The sequence below is a fragment of the Gorilla gorilla genome, chromosome 16 (assembly GCF_029281585.2).
Source record: "Gorilla gorilla gorilla isolate KB3781 chromosome 16, NHGRI_mGorGor1-v2.1_pri, whole genome shotgun sequence".
NCBI classification, from domain to species: Eukaryota; Metazoa; Chordata; class Mammalia; order Primates; family Hominidae; genus Gorilla; species Gorilla gorilla.
The window spans coordinates 59,906,292-59,923,020 of NC_073240.2; the positions used below are offsets into that span (position 1 = coordinate 59,906,292).

The following is a 16,729-nucleotide window of genomic DNA, read 5'->3' on the forward strand; positions in this document are numbered from 1 at the left end:
ATCAATCAGGAGGAAAAACAAAGGCTTGTCCCAGCCAGCCAGGGGCTTATGATAACAAGGGAAGATGGTCCTGGTGTTCCTGCCCTGAGAACGCAGCCTGAGTGCTGGTGGCTGTGGGGACTCCAGCATGCTCCTCTGTCCCAGTTCTTGTGGTATCTTCCTCCCACTGCGGGGAGTCCATGAATGTGAAAGTACTTTAGAGACCACTAGTGTCAACAGGATTACCTTTCCTCAACTCACCGCATCATGGCTCTACTTTCCTCTCTGGTTGCAACATGGAACTGAAGTAGCCCTTTAACATTATTTGTTACTGTTACAGAATGGAGTTTGCTCCCTGTTCTTGAAGTAAAACACAGCAGAATTAAATGTCGTCTCTTCGTTTCAAATCTAGATCCATTTTTTTCCCTTATACGTAAGCCCTGATAATTTTTTCCCATGGACTTGAGGATCCTGAAAGCCTCAAAGGTGTATGCTGCTCAAACTCTAAGTTACCAGTAGCTTAAGAATGGCTATGGCACCCAGAGGAGGAAAGGTAGAGAAATGGCAGTCTCTACTTACAACCATTCCGTTATTGATGGGCATTACACTGATTCCAGCTTTTCACTATTATGGCAAGAAAACATTGTTTTAGTTTGTTAGGGCTGCCGTAACAAAGTACCACAAACCGAGTGGCTTAAACAGCGAAATGTATTGCCTCACAGTTCTGGAGGTTGGAAGTCCAAGACCAAGGTGGGCAGGGCTGGTTCCTTGTGAGGGCTGTGAGGGAGAATCTGTTCCAGGCCTCTCTCCAGGGCTTGTGAATGGCTGTCTTCTCCCTGCCTTTTCACATGGTCTTTCCTCTGCATGTTGGTCTCTGTGTCCAAATTTCCCCTTTCCATCAGGACACCATTATATTGGATTAAGACCCACTCTAATGACTTCATTTTAATTAATTTTGTTTGTTTGCTCCATAAAGACTCTATTTCCAAATAAGGTCATATTGTGAGGTACTGGTGGCTGGGACTCCAACATCTTCTTTGGAGGCACACAATTCAACCCATAACAAATGTCATAAAAGAAGAAGGTGTTCGCCGATTCCTTTATTTATTTAGGAGGTGGGGGCAGGACGCGGAGTAAGTTTCCTATAGGGAAAGAGTTGAGAAGAGTCTGCAGGGACTGAGCTAGAAAGCAGTGACACTCCGTAGTTGGAAAAAAGCAGGGCACATCTGTAAGTACCTGGTGTGAGTTTTGTAAGAAAACCTACTCTTATGAATGAGTACAGTGGAATACTACTTAGTACATTCATACATGTTTTCTACCATCTCAAGATTTTTATATATACAGTATATGATCTGTTTTTATAAATGTACAGCTTGAAAAAAAGATCCTTCTTGTAGTAAGTACAGCATTTAAACACAAACCAATATGGGCCAGCCACATTCCAATTGAAGACCCAGAGAAAGCAAAGCCGGCAGCCCAGCCCCCAGCCCCCAGCCCCCAGCCCCTGACCTGCTTGGTGGCCCTGATGGTCCCGGCAAAGTGTAAACCAGTGCCCCTCTGTCCCCCTGGGCTCAGCAGGCCAGCTTACCCTTGGCATGTACATGGGAAGTGCCTGCTCACGCTAAGCCCAGTCTGCAGAGGGCGGGTCCTCCCTGAAGGAAGGTGGCAGAGAGGAATGTGTCTATCAGGTATGGACAAGAGAGATGAAAGAAATGTGCTCTTCAACTAAAGGCACTTGTCAGCGGCCGCCTACAGCCATTCCCTAGGCCTGGTGAGCAAGCAGGGTGCTGTTTTGATAGAAGCCTACAAGGTCTGAGCAGACCTCACTTGTCCTCTCACCAGGTTTAAATACAATAAATAAATCTTAATGCATGGTGGTTTTGTCCTCCTGGGTTCCTATGAAGAGGCTACCTTTTAGGATCACTTATGGAGTGATACTCCCTGTCCCCAACCCAGCCTTTTCAGTGTCCTCCATGGGGAAGGTACCGGAATAGCTCCAGGCCTTGGAGAAGCAATTGCTCATTGTGGATTGTAAGGGGAGCCCCTAAATATCCCCTCCCCTGGTCTGTGCCTGGAGCTCCTCTGCCCCATGCGTCAGAGTCACGGGCACCTCAGATCTTGGTCACATAGTTGTTGGGGAACAGGCCCTGCTTGCCTCGTAGTCGACCCGTCCACCAGCCAGAAGGATCTGCAGGGAGAGAGAGACGGTGAAAGTGAAGATGAGTAAGTCTCTTCTGCCCCAGCCACACACACTCTGCTCCTATGGGCTCAAGTGATTTGGCTCCATCCATGTTGTTTTCCCTTTGTTCTTTAAATCAAAAAGTTTGTTGTAAAGAGTAAGATATCTACCAAATTAATAAAGCACTCAGCCAAGCCCATGGACTGCTTTAATAATGGATATTCAAGGTTGTCTTCCTGGCTTCCACTCCATCCACTTTCATTATGAAGAAGCCAGGAAGTGTGGGTGGGACAGACCTCCCCCTGTTTCTGGGGACAGCCCCTACCAGGTGTTATCCTCTCAGGGTACAGCCTTTGTCTTGCTACTGAAGTTGGTTCAGGGATGGACACATGGCTAATTTGGTCTGATCAGAATAAAAGTCAGGACTTTTGTCCAATGACTAAGAAAAGAAGTTTCAGAGATGATGCACATTTCAGACATGGTTTGATATGTTGGCATCGAATTGCTGCTGCCGTTTTGCTACCATGAAGAAAAACAGCTCGAGAAGGGAGGGAATATAAATAAGGGGGCGGAGCTGAAAGAAGCATTAAAAAAGCTGGTGTCTTGATCAGACTGAGCCTGAGGCCTGACCTGCCTCTACAAATTGCAGTTTGAGGAGCCCATAAATTCTTTTCATTTTCACACTAGATCTTACAGCAATGTGACTGCATGCTCTTTGGGAGGCTGTCCCAGCCAACCAGCCACACACTTACCTTCTTTGATAATATCAATAATGTCATTGGCATTAAAGCTGAGTTCGTCTGTGTCCTGAGCGTCATAGGCATACAAAGCCTTGCACTGTGGCACCTGAGGCTTGGGCTTGGGCTGAGGCTTGGGTCTGCCCCCTGCTGGGGGAGGCCGACTGGTTGTTTGTCTCCTGACCCTGTGGAGAGAGTGGAGCAGATGAGACTGGGCCCCAACGGGAGGCAGCAGCACCGAACGGTGGTTTGGAGCATGGCGGCCGGCACTGGCCTGTTCAAGTTCAAATCCAGCTCCATCCTTAGAAGACATGTGGCCCAGGGTGCAGTCTTTAAACTTGAAGAATAAAAGTAACTTTTCTCACAAGGTTGTTGCAAATGCACATAGCTCTTAAAAACCTTAGCTGCTGTTGTCACTGTGTCCCCAGCATAGAAGGAAATGTGGGAGACACATATCCATAAAAAAGTGTCGAAAGTATACCCATACATTTAAATCAGGAACATTCAGGTATCTGTCCCTCCTTCCTCAAGTTTCGAAATGGAACTTTTGCAGGTGCCACAGAAGCCTGTAGCATTTCTCCTTCACTGCATTCCCCCCAGATTACCACCACCTTACAGTTTGTATTAACGATTCTCTGGCTCATCTCTACAGTTTGCCACACATGTAAATACCCCTAGCCAATATTTTGGTCCAACTGTCAACTGTATGAAAGGAATCATATTCCACGGTCACACACTCAACAACTGGATGACGTGCCCTGCTGATGCCTGCAGCTATAGTTCCTTCATACTTGCTGCCTGATACTACACCACTGCGCGAGTGAGTGTGTCACAGTTTACTTCTCCAGGGCACTGTGGATGGTCACTTGGGATGGTTCCAGTTTTCACTATTATAAAAAATGCTGCCATGAGATTTGCTCCCCATTCACAACCTTATTATGCCTCAGACCTCACTCCTGTCTACTCCCATCCCATCTATCCACCCACCCTCATTACTCCAGAGACTTATTATTATCTCACCAGCTCATTATTACTCCTTAGACTTCCCTCCCATCCCTCATTATTACTCCTCACACTTCCCTCCCACCCCTTCATTATTACTCCTCACTTTCCTTTCACCCGCTCATTACTCTGCAGACTTCTTTCCCACCCCATTATTACTCTGCAGACATCCCTCCTACCCCCTCATCAGTACTCCTCAGACTTCCATCTCACCCTCTCATTATTTCTTGTCAAACTTCCCTCCCATCCCTCATTATTACTCTGCAGACCTCCCTCCTACCCCTTCGTTATTACTCTGCAGGCTTTTCTGCCCTCTCATTATTACTCCACAGACGTCCCTCCTACCCCTCATTATTACTCTGCAGACTTCCCTCCTACCTCCTGATTATTACTCCTCAGACTTCCCTCCCATCCCTCATTATTACTCCTCACACTTCCCTCCGACCTTCTCATTATTACTCTGCAGACTTCCCTCATACCCTCATCATTACTCCACAATCTTCCCTCCCACCCCCTCATTATTAATCCACAGACTTCCCTCTCATTTTATCAATCAGTATTACTCCTCAGGTCTCCTTCCCATTCTTTCATTATTACCCCTCAGAGCTCCCCTTTGCCCCTCCAAAAATGTTGCTGTAAATATTCTTATACAAGAGTTTATCCAGAGCAGTTTCTCAACATCTGCACTACTGACATTTGCGGCTGGGAATTCTCTGTTGTGTGTGTGTGTATGGGGGTGGGTGCAGGAGGCTGTCCTATGCCCTGTAGGATCCCTGGCCTCTACCCACTGGATGCCAGTGACACTCCTTCCACCCCACTGTCATAATTATTAAAAATAACTCCAGTGCTCTAACCCTAATCCAGATCTTCTAGCTTTAAAGTTATTCTTCCTATATACTATGCTGCCTTAAGTCACTATTCATACATTCTTTCAAAGGTGTGTAAGTTCAACTTGTTCCTAGTGAGATCTTTACACTTATACCTGAAACATTTATTAAATATGTTCATAAAAAGCATTCAGCAAAAACAAAAAGGAAAATGGAAACATGGAGAACATTTCTTTTTTTCCACTTTGCTTAAGGACAAACCAAAGTAAAGGCTACATTTATTTCCCTACAAAAGAAGCTTACGATTTCTCCCTCAAGAAGTTGGGCTGGACCTCAACAGGGTGAGGCTGGCTGTTAGGTCTGTGCACATCATTCACACCTACAGGAGCAAGGAGGAAAAGGGAGGGCCTTACTGGGGCCTGAGTTCTGGAAAGAACAACCACACCCAGTTTTGAGCTGTGCTCTCAGGAGCCACAGCCTGCTGGCCTTGCCCAGGTCCTGTGATGACAGATGTTCATGGGGTGCTGATGAACAACCTGGATCACAAAGGGGTGGCAGGGGGGAACACTGACTGCCAGCAGGGTGGTGGACTGTCCCCAGGAGGGGCTGGGCACCCCTGAGACTGGGCTTTTTCACCACCCCACGTGGGAGGGAGCAATCCTCAAGGCTACTCAGGCTCCACTCCTCTCACCACCACCACCCCCCTGCACTTTTCTCTTAGTGCAGAGGAAAGGCATTTTGTAGGTTCTTAGTGTGACATCATTCGTTTTCTACCTAGTGCCTACTGGAAATCCCCATTCCCTGTTCAAGAAGTGCTTGCTTCTCTGAAAGTTGGCCAGGCAAGCAGGTTTTTAATTAAGCACCCTATATATTGGGATGTGTCAGCATTTGGTTAATAAGAGCCATTAGCCTGGATACCAGACGTCATGTGACTTCTCAGCCACAAGGAATGAAAGGGTATGAGGGCGGGCATTACAACACCCTGGGAGGGAGGAAGCCTCCAGACTGGCAGTCCACAGAACTGGGCTACAAGTGCACATGGAAGGACACAGATGCACACATGTGCACGCACACACACCAAAAACTCATCCCTATCTCCCTGGGGGACTGGTTCCAGGACTCCTCACAGATACTAAACTCCACAGACACGTCCCTCATATGAAAGTGTAACAATTGCATATAACCTATGCACATCCTCCTGTATATGTTAAATCACCTCTGGATTATTTATAATACCTAATATAATGTAAATGCTATGTAAATAGTTGTTATACTATATTGTTTATGGAATAATGACAAGAAAAAGGCTTTTTAAAAAATATAGGACTGGCTAGGCATGGTGGCTCACGCCTATAATCCCAGCACCTTGGGAGGCCAAGGCGGATGGATCACCTGAAGTCAGGAGTTCGAGACCAGCCTGGCCAACATGGCGAAACCCCTGTCTCTACTGAAAATACAGATGGTAGCTGGGTGTGACGGTGCACGCCTATAGTCCCAGCTACTTGGGAGGCTGAGGCAGGAGAATCGCTTGAACCCGGGAGATGGAGGTTACAGTGAGCCGAGATTGAGCCACTGCACTCCAGCCTGGGCCACAGAGTAAGACTTTGCTCAAAAAAAAAAAAAAGGCCGGGTGCAGTGGCTCACACCTGTAATCTGTAATCCCAGCACTTTGGGAGGCAGAGGTGGGTGGATCATGAGGTCAGGAGATAGAGACCATCCTGGCTAACACGGTGAAACCCCGTCTCTACTAAAAATACAAAAAATTAGCCGGGCGTGGTGGTGGGCGCCTGTAGTCCCAGCTACTCGGGAGGCTGAGGCCGGAGAATGGCGTGAACCAGGGAGGCGGAGCTTGCAGTGAGCCGAGAGCGTGCCACTGCACTCCAGCCTGGGAAACGGAGTGAGACTCCATCTCAAAAAAAAAAAAAAAAATTTTTTTTAAAGTCTGTACATGTTCACTACAGAGGCAGCTATCCATATTTTTTCCGAATATTTTCATTCCAAGTTTGGTTGAATCCACAGATGTGGAACCCATGGGCACAGCGGGCCAGTTGAACCCACAGATGCAAATTTGTCCTGTCTTGTTCAGGGGAAAAACCCTACTGTCCTTAGTGCAGACTGACAAGGTCTCTGGAGCCCAAGTATGGGGGCTTAGGTACAGGGTCCTCCTGCTGAAGGACTCCTCTCTTCAGGGTCGGGGTAAGACCTCTTAGTGGGAAGACAAGACGGATGGCTCCTGAGAGGTAAGACCCTCCCTGCCCTGGGCATCACCCACTTGTTCTGCCCCACCTGCCTCCAGCTTTGACTAAGACCTGTTTCTGTCCTTCCTGTCTTCCTTGCCAGTTGTTTCCTTTCTAGGACACTTGGCCCACATGCTAGCTCAGCTGTTATTAGTTCGCCCCATCCTCAACCTGAAAATCTTTCTAACAGCTTCTCTCTGCTCTTGGAAAAAGGACCAAAACCCTTCATGGCGCCTACAGACTCTGCCAGGGGCGGCCCCTGCTCACACCCCAGCCTTACTCCCTGCTGCAGGCCACATTGGTGCCTTCCTACCTTTCTTCATGAACCCTGGTTGGGGAGAGGACCCTTGTCCACATACTTCAAGCTTACATCATATTTACTGGTGAAACTCACAATGATTTCCCCATAAGATCAGGAACAAAACAGGGATGTCAGCACTCACCACTTCTGTCCAATATTATCCTGGAAACTCTAGCCAGGGTAATTAGGCAAAAAAAAAAAAAAAAAAAAAAAGGCATCTAGATTGTTTTAAACTAGAGATCGTAAGTCTGATGGAACGGATTCTTTCTGGTAATAAGATACCAAATTATAAATAAGACCTAAGGGGATGCAGGACGCAAAGAGCTGTGTGTATGTGGCCACTGCGTGGTCTTTGATATCAAGGCATCAGAGGCTACTTCCTCAGGATAAGTGACTCCTGGCCAAAGTAAAACCTCCGAAATTACCCGGGGAATTTGGGGTCCATAATTGTCCAGGTTGTGGACAACTGCTACCATGCTGGCAGTGTAAGCCATTTGGCCCTTTATCACTAGGCTGAATAGGGTTCCTAGTAACTCCACAGGTGAGAGGTGGGGGAGGCCAGGGCAGCTTTGAGATGGGACATCTGCTGGGGAGCAGGGTGTGGATAGTGGGGACTGTCTGATGGCAGCCGGGAGGAGTGGGCAGGTGGGTGGAGGAGGGAGGACCTCTGCACTTTGCATTAGGAAGGGCAACACTGATGCTGCCACCATTGGCTCTGTCTTGTGACCACAAAGAGGCACAGCTGCTTTGCTGGGGCGGCATATTCCCAAAGCGAGCCACAGTGAGAGCCATTCTCCCTGGCCAGCCTGCACATGTCTACACCCTTCTTGTGAGGGCTAGCAGACAGGATGTCTTCTGGGAAACTGCCGGTAGCTGTGTGAAGTCTGGATAAACTCCCCTCAACTCGGCCAGGCCTTGTCCTAGGCATTTTCACAGATGCTGCTTCATTTCACCCTCACGACACTCCTGTGAGATGACTGATGCAGGCTCCTGGGATTTCCTGCTTGTTTCATCCCTGGCCAACATGGTGGCACACGCCTAAGGCTCCTGGCACTGCAGCCACATGGAATCTTTCTGGATCCTTGGTCTGGCTATGCTCCCCTGGCCTCTCCCCACTTCCCAGGCAGCACTGCTAACTCCTGCTCAGCCTTCGGATCTCATTTCCATCACTGCTTCCTCATACTCTGGCAAACCCCCGGCCATACCCTCTCCTAGCCCACGGCTTCTCCAGAGCATGGGTCAATTGTAGCGTGACAGTGACTTGTGTGGCTATTTGGCTAACTCCCCCTGAGATGGGGCCTCAAGCTCTATGTTGACAGTGTGTAGCAGGAGGGGGACGTGGGCTTGAGTCTGTGTGCTGGGTTTGGGGCCAAGTTCTGCATCTGTAAAACCTGAGCAGATTCATGCAATGGCCTAGGTCCTTTTTCTTTTTCCTTTTATTTATTTATTAATTTATTTTTATTTTTTTGAGACTGAGTCTCACTCTATGACGCAGGCTGGAGTGCAGTGGCATGATCTCGGCTCACTGCAACCTCCACCTCCCAGGTTCAAGCGATTCTCGTGCCTCAGCCTCCCAAGTAGCTGGGATTACAGGTGCCCACCACCACACCCAGCTAATTTTTGTATTTTTAGTAGAGACAGGGTTTCACTATGTTGGCTAGGCTGGTGTTGAACTCCTGACCTCAAGTGATCCGCCCGCCTCAGCCTCCCAAAGTGCTGGGATTACAGGTGTGAGCCAATGCGCCCGGCCTCTTTATTTTTAGAGATGAAGTTTTGCCATGTTGCCCAGGCTGGTCTTGAACTCCTGGGCTTAAGTGATCCTCCCACCTTGGCCTCCCAAAGTGATGGGATTACAGGTGTAAGCCACCGCACCGGGTTCCAGGTCTTTTTTCTAATTCTAGGAAAGTTTTACAGAGAGCTCTCAACAGCACTGAGGAACACAGAAAATCTGTGTCAACGAAGCCGTCACAATCTCTACGATTCACCAGACTGGAGACCTGGAAGCCACCTTGGAACACAGTTGGTGGGAACAGCCATTTTCCCAGACTCCAACAGCCTCGAAAACCCAGGCAGTCTCCTCTGCGTCACTAGGTGGCAATCCTGTGTCATTAATGAGAAGAAAGAATGACTTTTTGTTTTGTTTTGAGACGGAGTTTCACTCTTGTTGCCCAGGCTGGAGTGCAATGGTACAATCTTGGCTCACCGCAACCTCCACCTCCCGGGTTCAAGCAATTCTCCTGCCTCAGCCTCCTAAGTAGTTGGGACTACAGGCATGCGCCACCATGCCCGGCTAATCTTGTATTTTTAGTAGAGATGGGGTTTCTCCATGTTGGTCAGGCTGGTCTTGAACTCCTGACCTCAACTGATCCACCTGCCTCAGCTTCCCAAAGTGCTGGGATTACAGGTGTGAGCCACCGCGCCCGGCCAGGAATGACTTTCAAAGAAACTGCCAGAAATTTGATTAATGAGGTCTTCTAGGCAGGTGGAGCCCCCTACTCCCAGCCGAGGCAATTGGCTAGTCCAGGAGGAAGGGATTACACACCCCCTTACAGGGCACATGAGATCTGCATGCCCACTGTGCCAGAACAGGCTTAGCCCAGCTTGCGAGAGCTGATAGAACTTTCAGGAATTTTGTGAGCCAGTTGTCAAACATGGCCATTATTAAAAACCAAATCATTGACAAAGAAATTATATTAAAACAAAGGCAATAAATGCTCATCATTTATCTCTTCCTACTTCTCACTGCAACCTCCGCCTCCCGGGTTCAAGCGTTTCTCCTGCCTCAGCCTCCCGAGTAGCTGGGATTACAAGCATGTGCCAACAAGCCCAGCTAATTTTTCTTTTGTATTTTTAGTAGAGATGGGGTTTCACCCTGTTGCCCAGGCTGGTCTCGAACTCCTGGCCTCAAGTGATCCACCCGCCTTGGCCTCCCAAAGTGCTGGGATTACAGTCGTGAGCCACTGTGCCCAGCCTACTTATTTTCCTTCTATCTACGCATTTGAAGTTATTAAAGTCTATTGCTGATGTATGGTAGAAATACTATACAATGGTGAGACTGCCCATGTTTTCCCAACTCCGCAGTCAGTAGTAGTCACACTGGTAGCTTGAAATTGGCCACGAAGAGAGAATTTTGCCATGGAAACTGGTAAATGTTACAGTTCAGGCCTTTTCCTCCCTGGAGTGCTCACTGTTTACCAGCACACTACCATCCTACCATCCTCAAGCTGCCCTCACAACAGCACAGGCTCGCTCATGTCTAAAAATGCCTTGCCAACTTCTGTTTCATTATTTCCTTATTGTTATTATTTTTAGAGACAAGGTCTTGCTATGATGCCCAGGCTGGGGTACAATGACATGATCATACCTCACTGCAGTCTTGAACCCCTGGACTTGGGCTATCCTCCTGCTTTAGCTATCTGAGTGCTGGGACTACAGCCATGTGCCACCATTTGTTTTATAATTGTAGAAATTAGATAATTTTGGTAGGTCTGGTACTTTGTGATACAGTATTTGTATTTCTAATAAACATCATAGAATTGAAAATCATGTTATAAAAATAATTATTTCATTGAGATAATGGTTGTTTTTTGTTTTGTTTTGTTTTGTTTTAGACAGAGCCTTGCTCTGTCACTTGGCTGGAGAGCAGTGGAATGATCTTGGCTCGCTGCAGCGTCTGCCTCCCAGATTCAAGTGATTCTCATGCCTGAGTCTCCCAAGTAGCTGGGATTATAGGCACCTGCCACCACGCCCGACTAATTTTTGTATTTTTAGTTGAGACAGGGTTTCACATGTTGGTCAGCCTGGTCTTGAACTCCTGATCTCAAGTGATCCTCCTGCCTCGGCCTCCAGAACTGCTGGGATTAACGGCATGAGCCACTGTGCTTGGCTAGATGATGGGGAGTTGCAGCAAGATTTCAGACTCACAATAAGTTATTTTTTCTTTTGACATTTCAATAATAAAGGCTCATTATATATATAATATATATTACTTATATTGTATATATTATTTATATATATAATATACATATGTTAATATATGGTTGTAAAACTATACATCACTGAGCAAATCCAGTGTTTCATTATATGTAATTTCTGTACAATCCAATTTAGTTTTCTTATTTTAGGGTAATTTGTACACATCACTTTATGTGTCTATTACCAATTAACATAAATGCACGAAAAAGCTGACCCACAGCAACTTCTTTTTGCACCAGGTTCTTTTTTCTGAATAGAGCAATCACATTATAACCCAGAAACAAATAACATTTCCTGATGAATTAAGCACACTACATCCAGTTTGCTTTGTGAAAACTTGCTCTGCAAGAGAAGTCCTGTATTAGTGACCAGAGAAGACCAAGTGATATATTTGCCCCGAGACATTAGGATGTCAGCTGACATTTGAGTCCTCATGGATGGCTGCCGAATCTCACAAGGTGCCAAAAGCCCACAAGAAAACAAAACCCCAAATGACATGAAAACTCTCTAAACTGAGGGCTAATTCCCTCTGCCCTAGCAATGTCCATCCTTTCCATGGGATGTTCATTGTTATGATGACTGCAGATGTTTAGTTAGAAAGAGACCGTGGAGGCCAGGTGCAGTGGCTCACACCTGTAATCCCAGCACTTTGGGAGGCTGAGGTGGGCGGATCACTTGAGGCCAGGAGTTCGAGACCAGCCTGGCCAACATGGCGAAACCCCGTCCCTACTAAAAATTAGCCAGGTGTGGTGGCTCGTGCGTGTAATCTCAGCTACTTGCGAGGTTGAGGCATGAGAATCGCTTGAACCTGGGAGGCAGAGGTTGAGCTGCAGTGAGCCAGGATCGCGCCACTGCACTCCAGCCTGGGTGACAGAGTGAGACTCTGTCTCAAAAAAAAAAAAAAAAAACAAAACAATACAAAAAAAAGAAAGGAAGAGACTGTGGAATAGTGCAGAGCCAGAAGGAGTTTGTGGCTTTTCGTCTTCAAATTGTCCAAATGAGGCTCTCATGTCTAGTGATTATTACCATTACTGCAGAACTCTGTGTGCTGCTGATGCTCTGTGCCCACGGAGAACAGGCACAGCTGCCAAGGGTGTGTGTGTGTTGGGGGCGGGTGTCTCCCTGTCTGGTCTTGTCTTGGCTTCCCTAGGCTGCCCATTCCCCGCATTAAAGCCAACAATGCCTGAAGCGTAGACCTTCATGGAGTCCACAGCTCTAGGCAGGCCAGAGATTTGAGTTCTTGAGAATAAAGCCACTGGGCCAGGAAACATCACCTTTCAACCCTGGTAGAGCATTAAAATTTCCTTGCAAGACCAGCCAATGAATAATGGTAATGAATCAAATACAAAATAACTTTCAAATAGCATTGTGCTTTATAGCACACAAAGCCCTTATTTAACCTTCAAGAAAACCCTGAGGAGTGGGTTTTCAAAATTATTCTATTAGTATCCCTATTATACAGGTGAAGACACCAAGGAGTAGAAGGATTAAGTGATAAGCCTGGGGTAGCACATAGAAGGCACATGGCTCAGTAAATACTGATGAATAAAAGAAAAAGGAAAGAATGAATGAACCAGGACTCACCCTGCTCTTACAGATGCAAATCCTGTGCTCTCTGCACTCTAAATGCCACCTTTTGTGAATTTCTCTGTAGCTCCCACACCTCCTGGGTGGGTGTGCCTAGTCTATGTCAGGGGCAGCTAGGATTAAGCTTTCGAATATCACCTCTTTGTTCTGCAGATGGGAAATTTCTGTCTTGAAATTCCAAGAAGGAAAATAATGGCATTTTATTTCACTGGCTCTTAAAAATATGCTGTGTTCCGAAAGGTTGAATCTATAAACATTACTGGAAATGTGGAAATGCATGCCAGGAATTCCTCAGCACCATGTCTGCCTGGGCCAGGATATGGCTGCTGCTCCCATAGATTATGGGTTGAGAAATATTGCTATTGGACACTTGATAGAAATTTTAAGCCCCTTAAAAATATGACTCCATTGGGAGGATCTTGACAAGAGACACAAAGGCAGCATTTAAATATTTCTACTGACCCCTCCTTTGTGGCATGCCCAGAAGCCCTACCACTGAGCACTTCCAAGACTTTTCTGTTTTTCCAACTTCTAGTTGGATTAATCTCTGGAGTATCTTGAAATTTCCTGAAGTTGTCCTCCCACAAAATGGACCACAGGATTAAAAAGGTCAACAGACATTTCCAGTCTGGGTTTTAATGCCTCCAAGAATGAACTGCAGGTAGATTAGGTACATTTCAGTTATAGGAGGGAAAATTACAAAGCACACTGGATAGTGAGATCAGAGCAAAGGTGGGTGGATGAACTGTTTTTTTTGGGTTTTTTTTTTTTTTTTTTTTTTTTGAGACAGAGTCTTGCTCTGTCGCCCAGGCTGGAGTGCAGTGGCCCAATCTCAGCTCACTGCAAGCTCTGCCTCCTGGGTTCACGCCATTCTCCCGCCTCAGCCTCCTGATTAGCTGGGACTACAGGCACCCACCACCATACCCAGCTAATTGTTTGTGTTTTTAGTGGAGACGGGGTTTCACCGTGTTAATCAGGATGGTCTTGATCTCCTGACCTCGTGATCCACCTACCTCAGCCTCCCAAAGTGCTGGGATTACAGGCGTGAGCCACCGCGCCCGGCCTGGATGAACTGTTAATAGGATTCTTGCCTAACCTCTTCTCTTTCCTTGAGAAACAGGAAAGATCTTTGACCTGAATTAAGACTTCTCAAAAGCTATGCTAAGCGATGGCAAGATCCTGATTCCCATGCAGATCTCTCAGTGTTTCCTGGAGAATGATAATGATAGCTACCATGTGCACCAATATTGCAATGAAAGGGTAAAGAATCCAGTTGGGATGGTAATTAATTTAGTGAAATCTTCATGCTCTCTTCAGAACAACTGATTGAACCTAAAATAAACTGATAAAGACTTGCCTGACTTAACTTGAGGTGCTAATTACATCATTTGATTTTATCCATATTACATGATCCAAAATAAATTACAGAAAAAGTGCACTGAGGGATGAGAGAGAGGAAGGAAAGATAAACCCAGAATGTGAAAGCCAGGAAAGAAAGACCATAGTAATCCTACTTTTATAGATTGGTAAAGTCAAGGTGACTGCTTAGAACTTTGATGTATAGGAATTTTCATGTTTATGGAAAAAGTACAAACTTGGGATCCTAAAATTCCCTGCATGCTTCAACAGCCTCCTGTGGAATAAATGCAATTCATGTTTTTTTGGCAAATAGGAGAAGCTGTTAAATTTAGGTAACCATGGGGATCCATAAAATGCCACATCCAAAGTCTCTGGCCACATTAGACACTTTTAATTTTCACCTTTACATGTTTTAGAAAATAAATACTAAGAAAAGGCTGAGCCTTTTGCCCAAGGTACTATTTTGTAAGGAATGTTTGCACAGCAGATTTAAGGTTACAAAGAGGAGGCTGGCTAAGACACAGTGTGCCTACTAATTGTGTTTTACATACAAGGAAATCTTACTGCCTAGCAGACAGGTGTGAAGGTGTCCTCTCCTTCCGGCCTCATGGCCTGCCTCCAAGACAGCACCACGTGTACCCAGTCTTTAGGCTGGAGGGTGGCAAAGGGTGCGATAAGACTTAAATAGGGAACCACATGGCAGAGGGCTGGAAGGGAGCAGCCTTGGTTAAGACACAGTGTTCCTAAATTGCCTACTTTTGGCTGACAGATGCTCCCAGCTGGCTGATGTGCAAGTTTGCAACTTGCAAAGTAGGCTGGAAAGATGGTTTTGCTTGCCAAAACCAAAGTAAGTAGGCAGCTAGCACACAGAGCTAAGAGATTTGGTGCATTCTGTTGACTGCTTTTAATACCCTGCCTACTTTGAGGCATCAAACTGGGCCTAGAAGGGATTGTGACTTAGTGATGCTCACCCACCTGAAAGATGTAGGTCTGGGTTAGAGAGCAAAAATCCCATGAACCTAACAGCACCCTTGCAATTCACCTTCACAGGGAGGCTTCCCTGGCTTTATCAATCAGACTACAGGTGCCTTCAGACCAGTGGTTTTCAAAATGTGGTCCCTGGATCAGAGCATCACCTGGGAACATGGTACAAATGCAAATTCTTAGGCCCTACCCCAGACCTACAGAATCAGAAACAGGGAAAGTGGGCCAGCAAGCTTTCCAGGGGATTCTACTGCACACTAGAGTTTGAGAACTGCTGGTTTAGACCAAGCCAATCACGTGAAACACGGTCATGAGAACTGGTGGGATATAGCTACTTACCCAAGACTGGGGGGGTAGTGGAAGGGAAGAGGAGAGGGAGACACACACACACACACACACACACACACACACGCGTGCGCACATAGAGAGAGGTCTACATAAGGGCGGCATCCACTCTACTGATGGCTGGCTGTGTGATAAAACTAAGGTGCTTTCAGCTGGGCGCGGTGGCTCATGCCTGTAATCCCAGCTACTTTGGGAGGACAAGGCAGGCAGATCACGAGGTCAAGAGATCGAGACCATCCTGGCCAAGATGGTGAAACCCCATCTCTACAAAAAAAAAAAACACAAAAAAATTAGCTGGGTGTGGTGGCACGCACCTGTAGTCCCAGCTACTCAGCAGGTTGAGGCAGGACAGTCACTTGAACCCAGGACATGGAGGTTGCAGTGAGCTGAGATTGCACCAATGCACTCCAGCCTGGCGACAGAACAAGACTCCATCTCAAACAAACAAAAAACCCCCCCCCAAAAAAACCAACTAAGGTGCTTTCATATTTGTAGCCCAAATGAAGTGAGATAAGACTTGCCAGGGCAAAAGGAATGCTGCTAGGAGAGAACGTGGTAAAGTTCTTAAGAGCTCTGTGGTCTTTAGAAGGAAGCGGCCAAGGCAGGAAAAACATCAAATAATAGGGCAAATAATAGGGCATAAAGATGAATGGGGCCAGGCACAGTGGCTCATGCCTGTAATCCCAGCACTTTGGGAGGCCAAGGTGGGTGGATTACTTGAGGTCAGGAGTTTGAGACCAGCCTGGCCAACATGGTGAAACCCTGTCTCTACCAAAAATACAAAAATTAGGCTGGGTGTGGTGGCTCACATCTTAATCCCAGCACTTTGGGAGGCCAAGGCGGGTGGATCATGAGGTCAGGAGATCAAGACCATCCTGGCCAACACAGTGAAACTCTGTCTCTACAAAAATACACACACACACACACACACAAATTAGCCGGGCGTGGTGGCGGGCGCCTGTAGTCCTGGCTACTCGGGAGGCTGAGGCAGGGGAATCGCTTGAACCCGGGAGGCAGAGATTGCAGTGAGCCGAGATTGTGGCACTGCACTCCAGCCTGGCAACCAAGTGAGACTCCGTCTAAAAAAAAAAAAAAAATTAGCTGGGTGTGGTGGTGCGTGCCTGTAATCCCAGCTACTCAGGAGGCTGAGGCAGGAGAATCACTTGAACCTGGGAGGAGGCTGCAGTGAGCCGAGACTGCACCACTGCATTGCAGCC

At 46.9% G+C, this 16,729-nt stretch overlaps 1 protein-coding gene across 1 annotated transcript in view; it reads right to left on the bottom strand.

Moving 5' to 3' along the window:
* Positions 1-1,064: 1,064 nt before the first annotated feature.
* Positions 1,065-16,729, bottom strand: part of MYO1E (myosin IE) — a 240,197-nt gene continuing 224,532 nt past the window's right edge. The window contains exons 27-28 of the mRNA XM_004056268.5: positions 2,911-3,080; positions 1,065-2,167 (exon numbers count right to left, since the gene is read on the bottom strand). Of these exons, the coding sequence (XP_004056316.1) occupies positions 2,091-2,167; positions 2,911-3,080 (247 nt within the window). The 3' untranslated portion in view covers positions 1,065-2,090. The remainder of the gene's footprint in view (positions 2,168-2,910; positions 3,081-16,729) is intronic.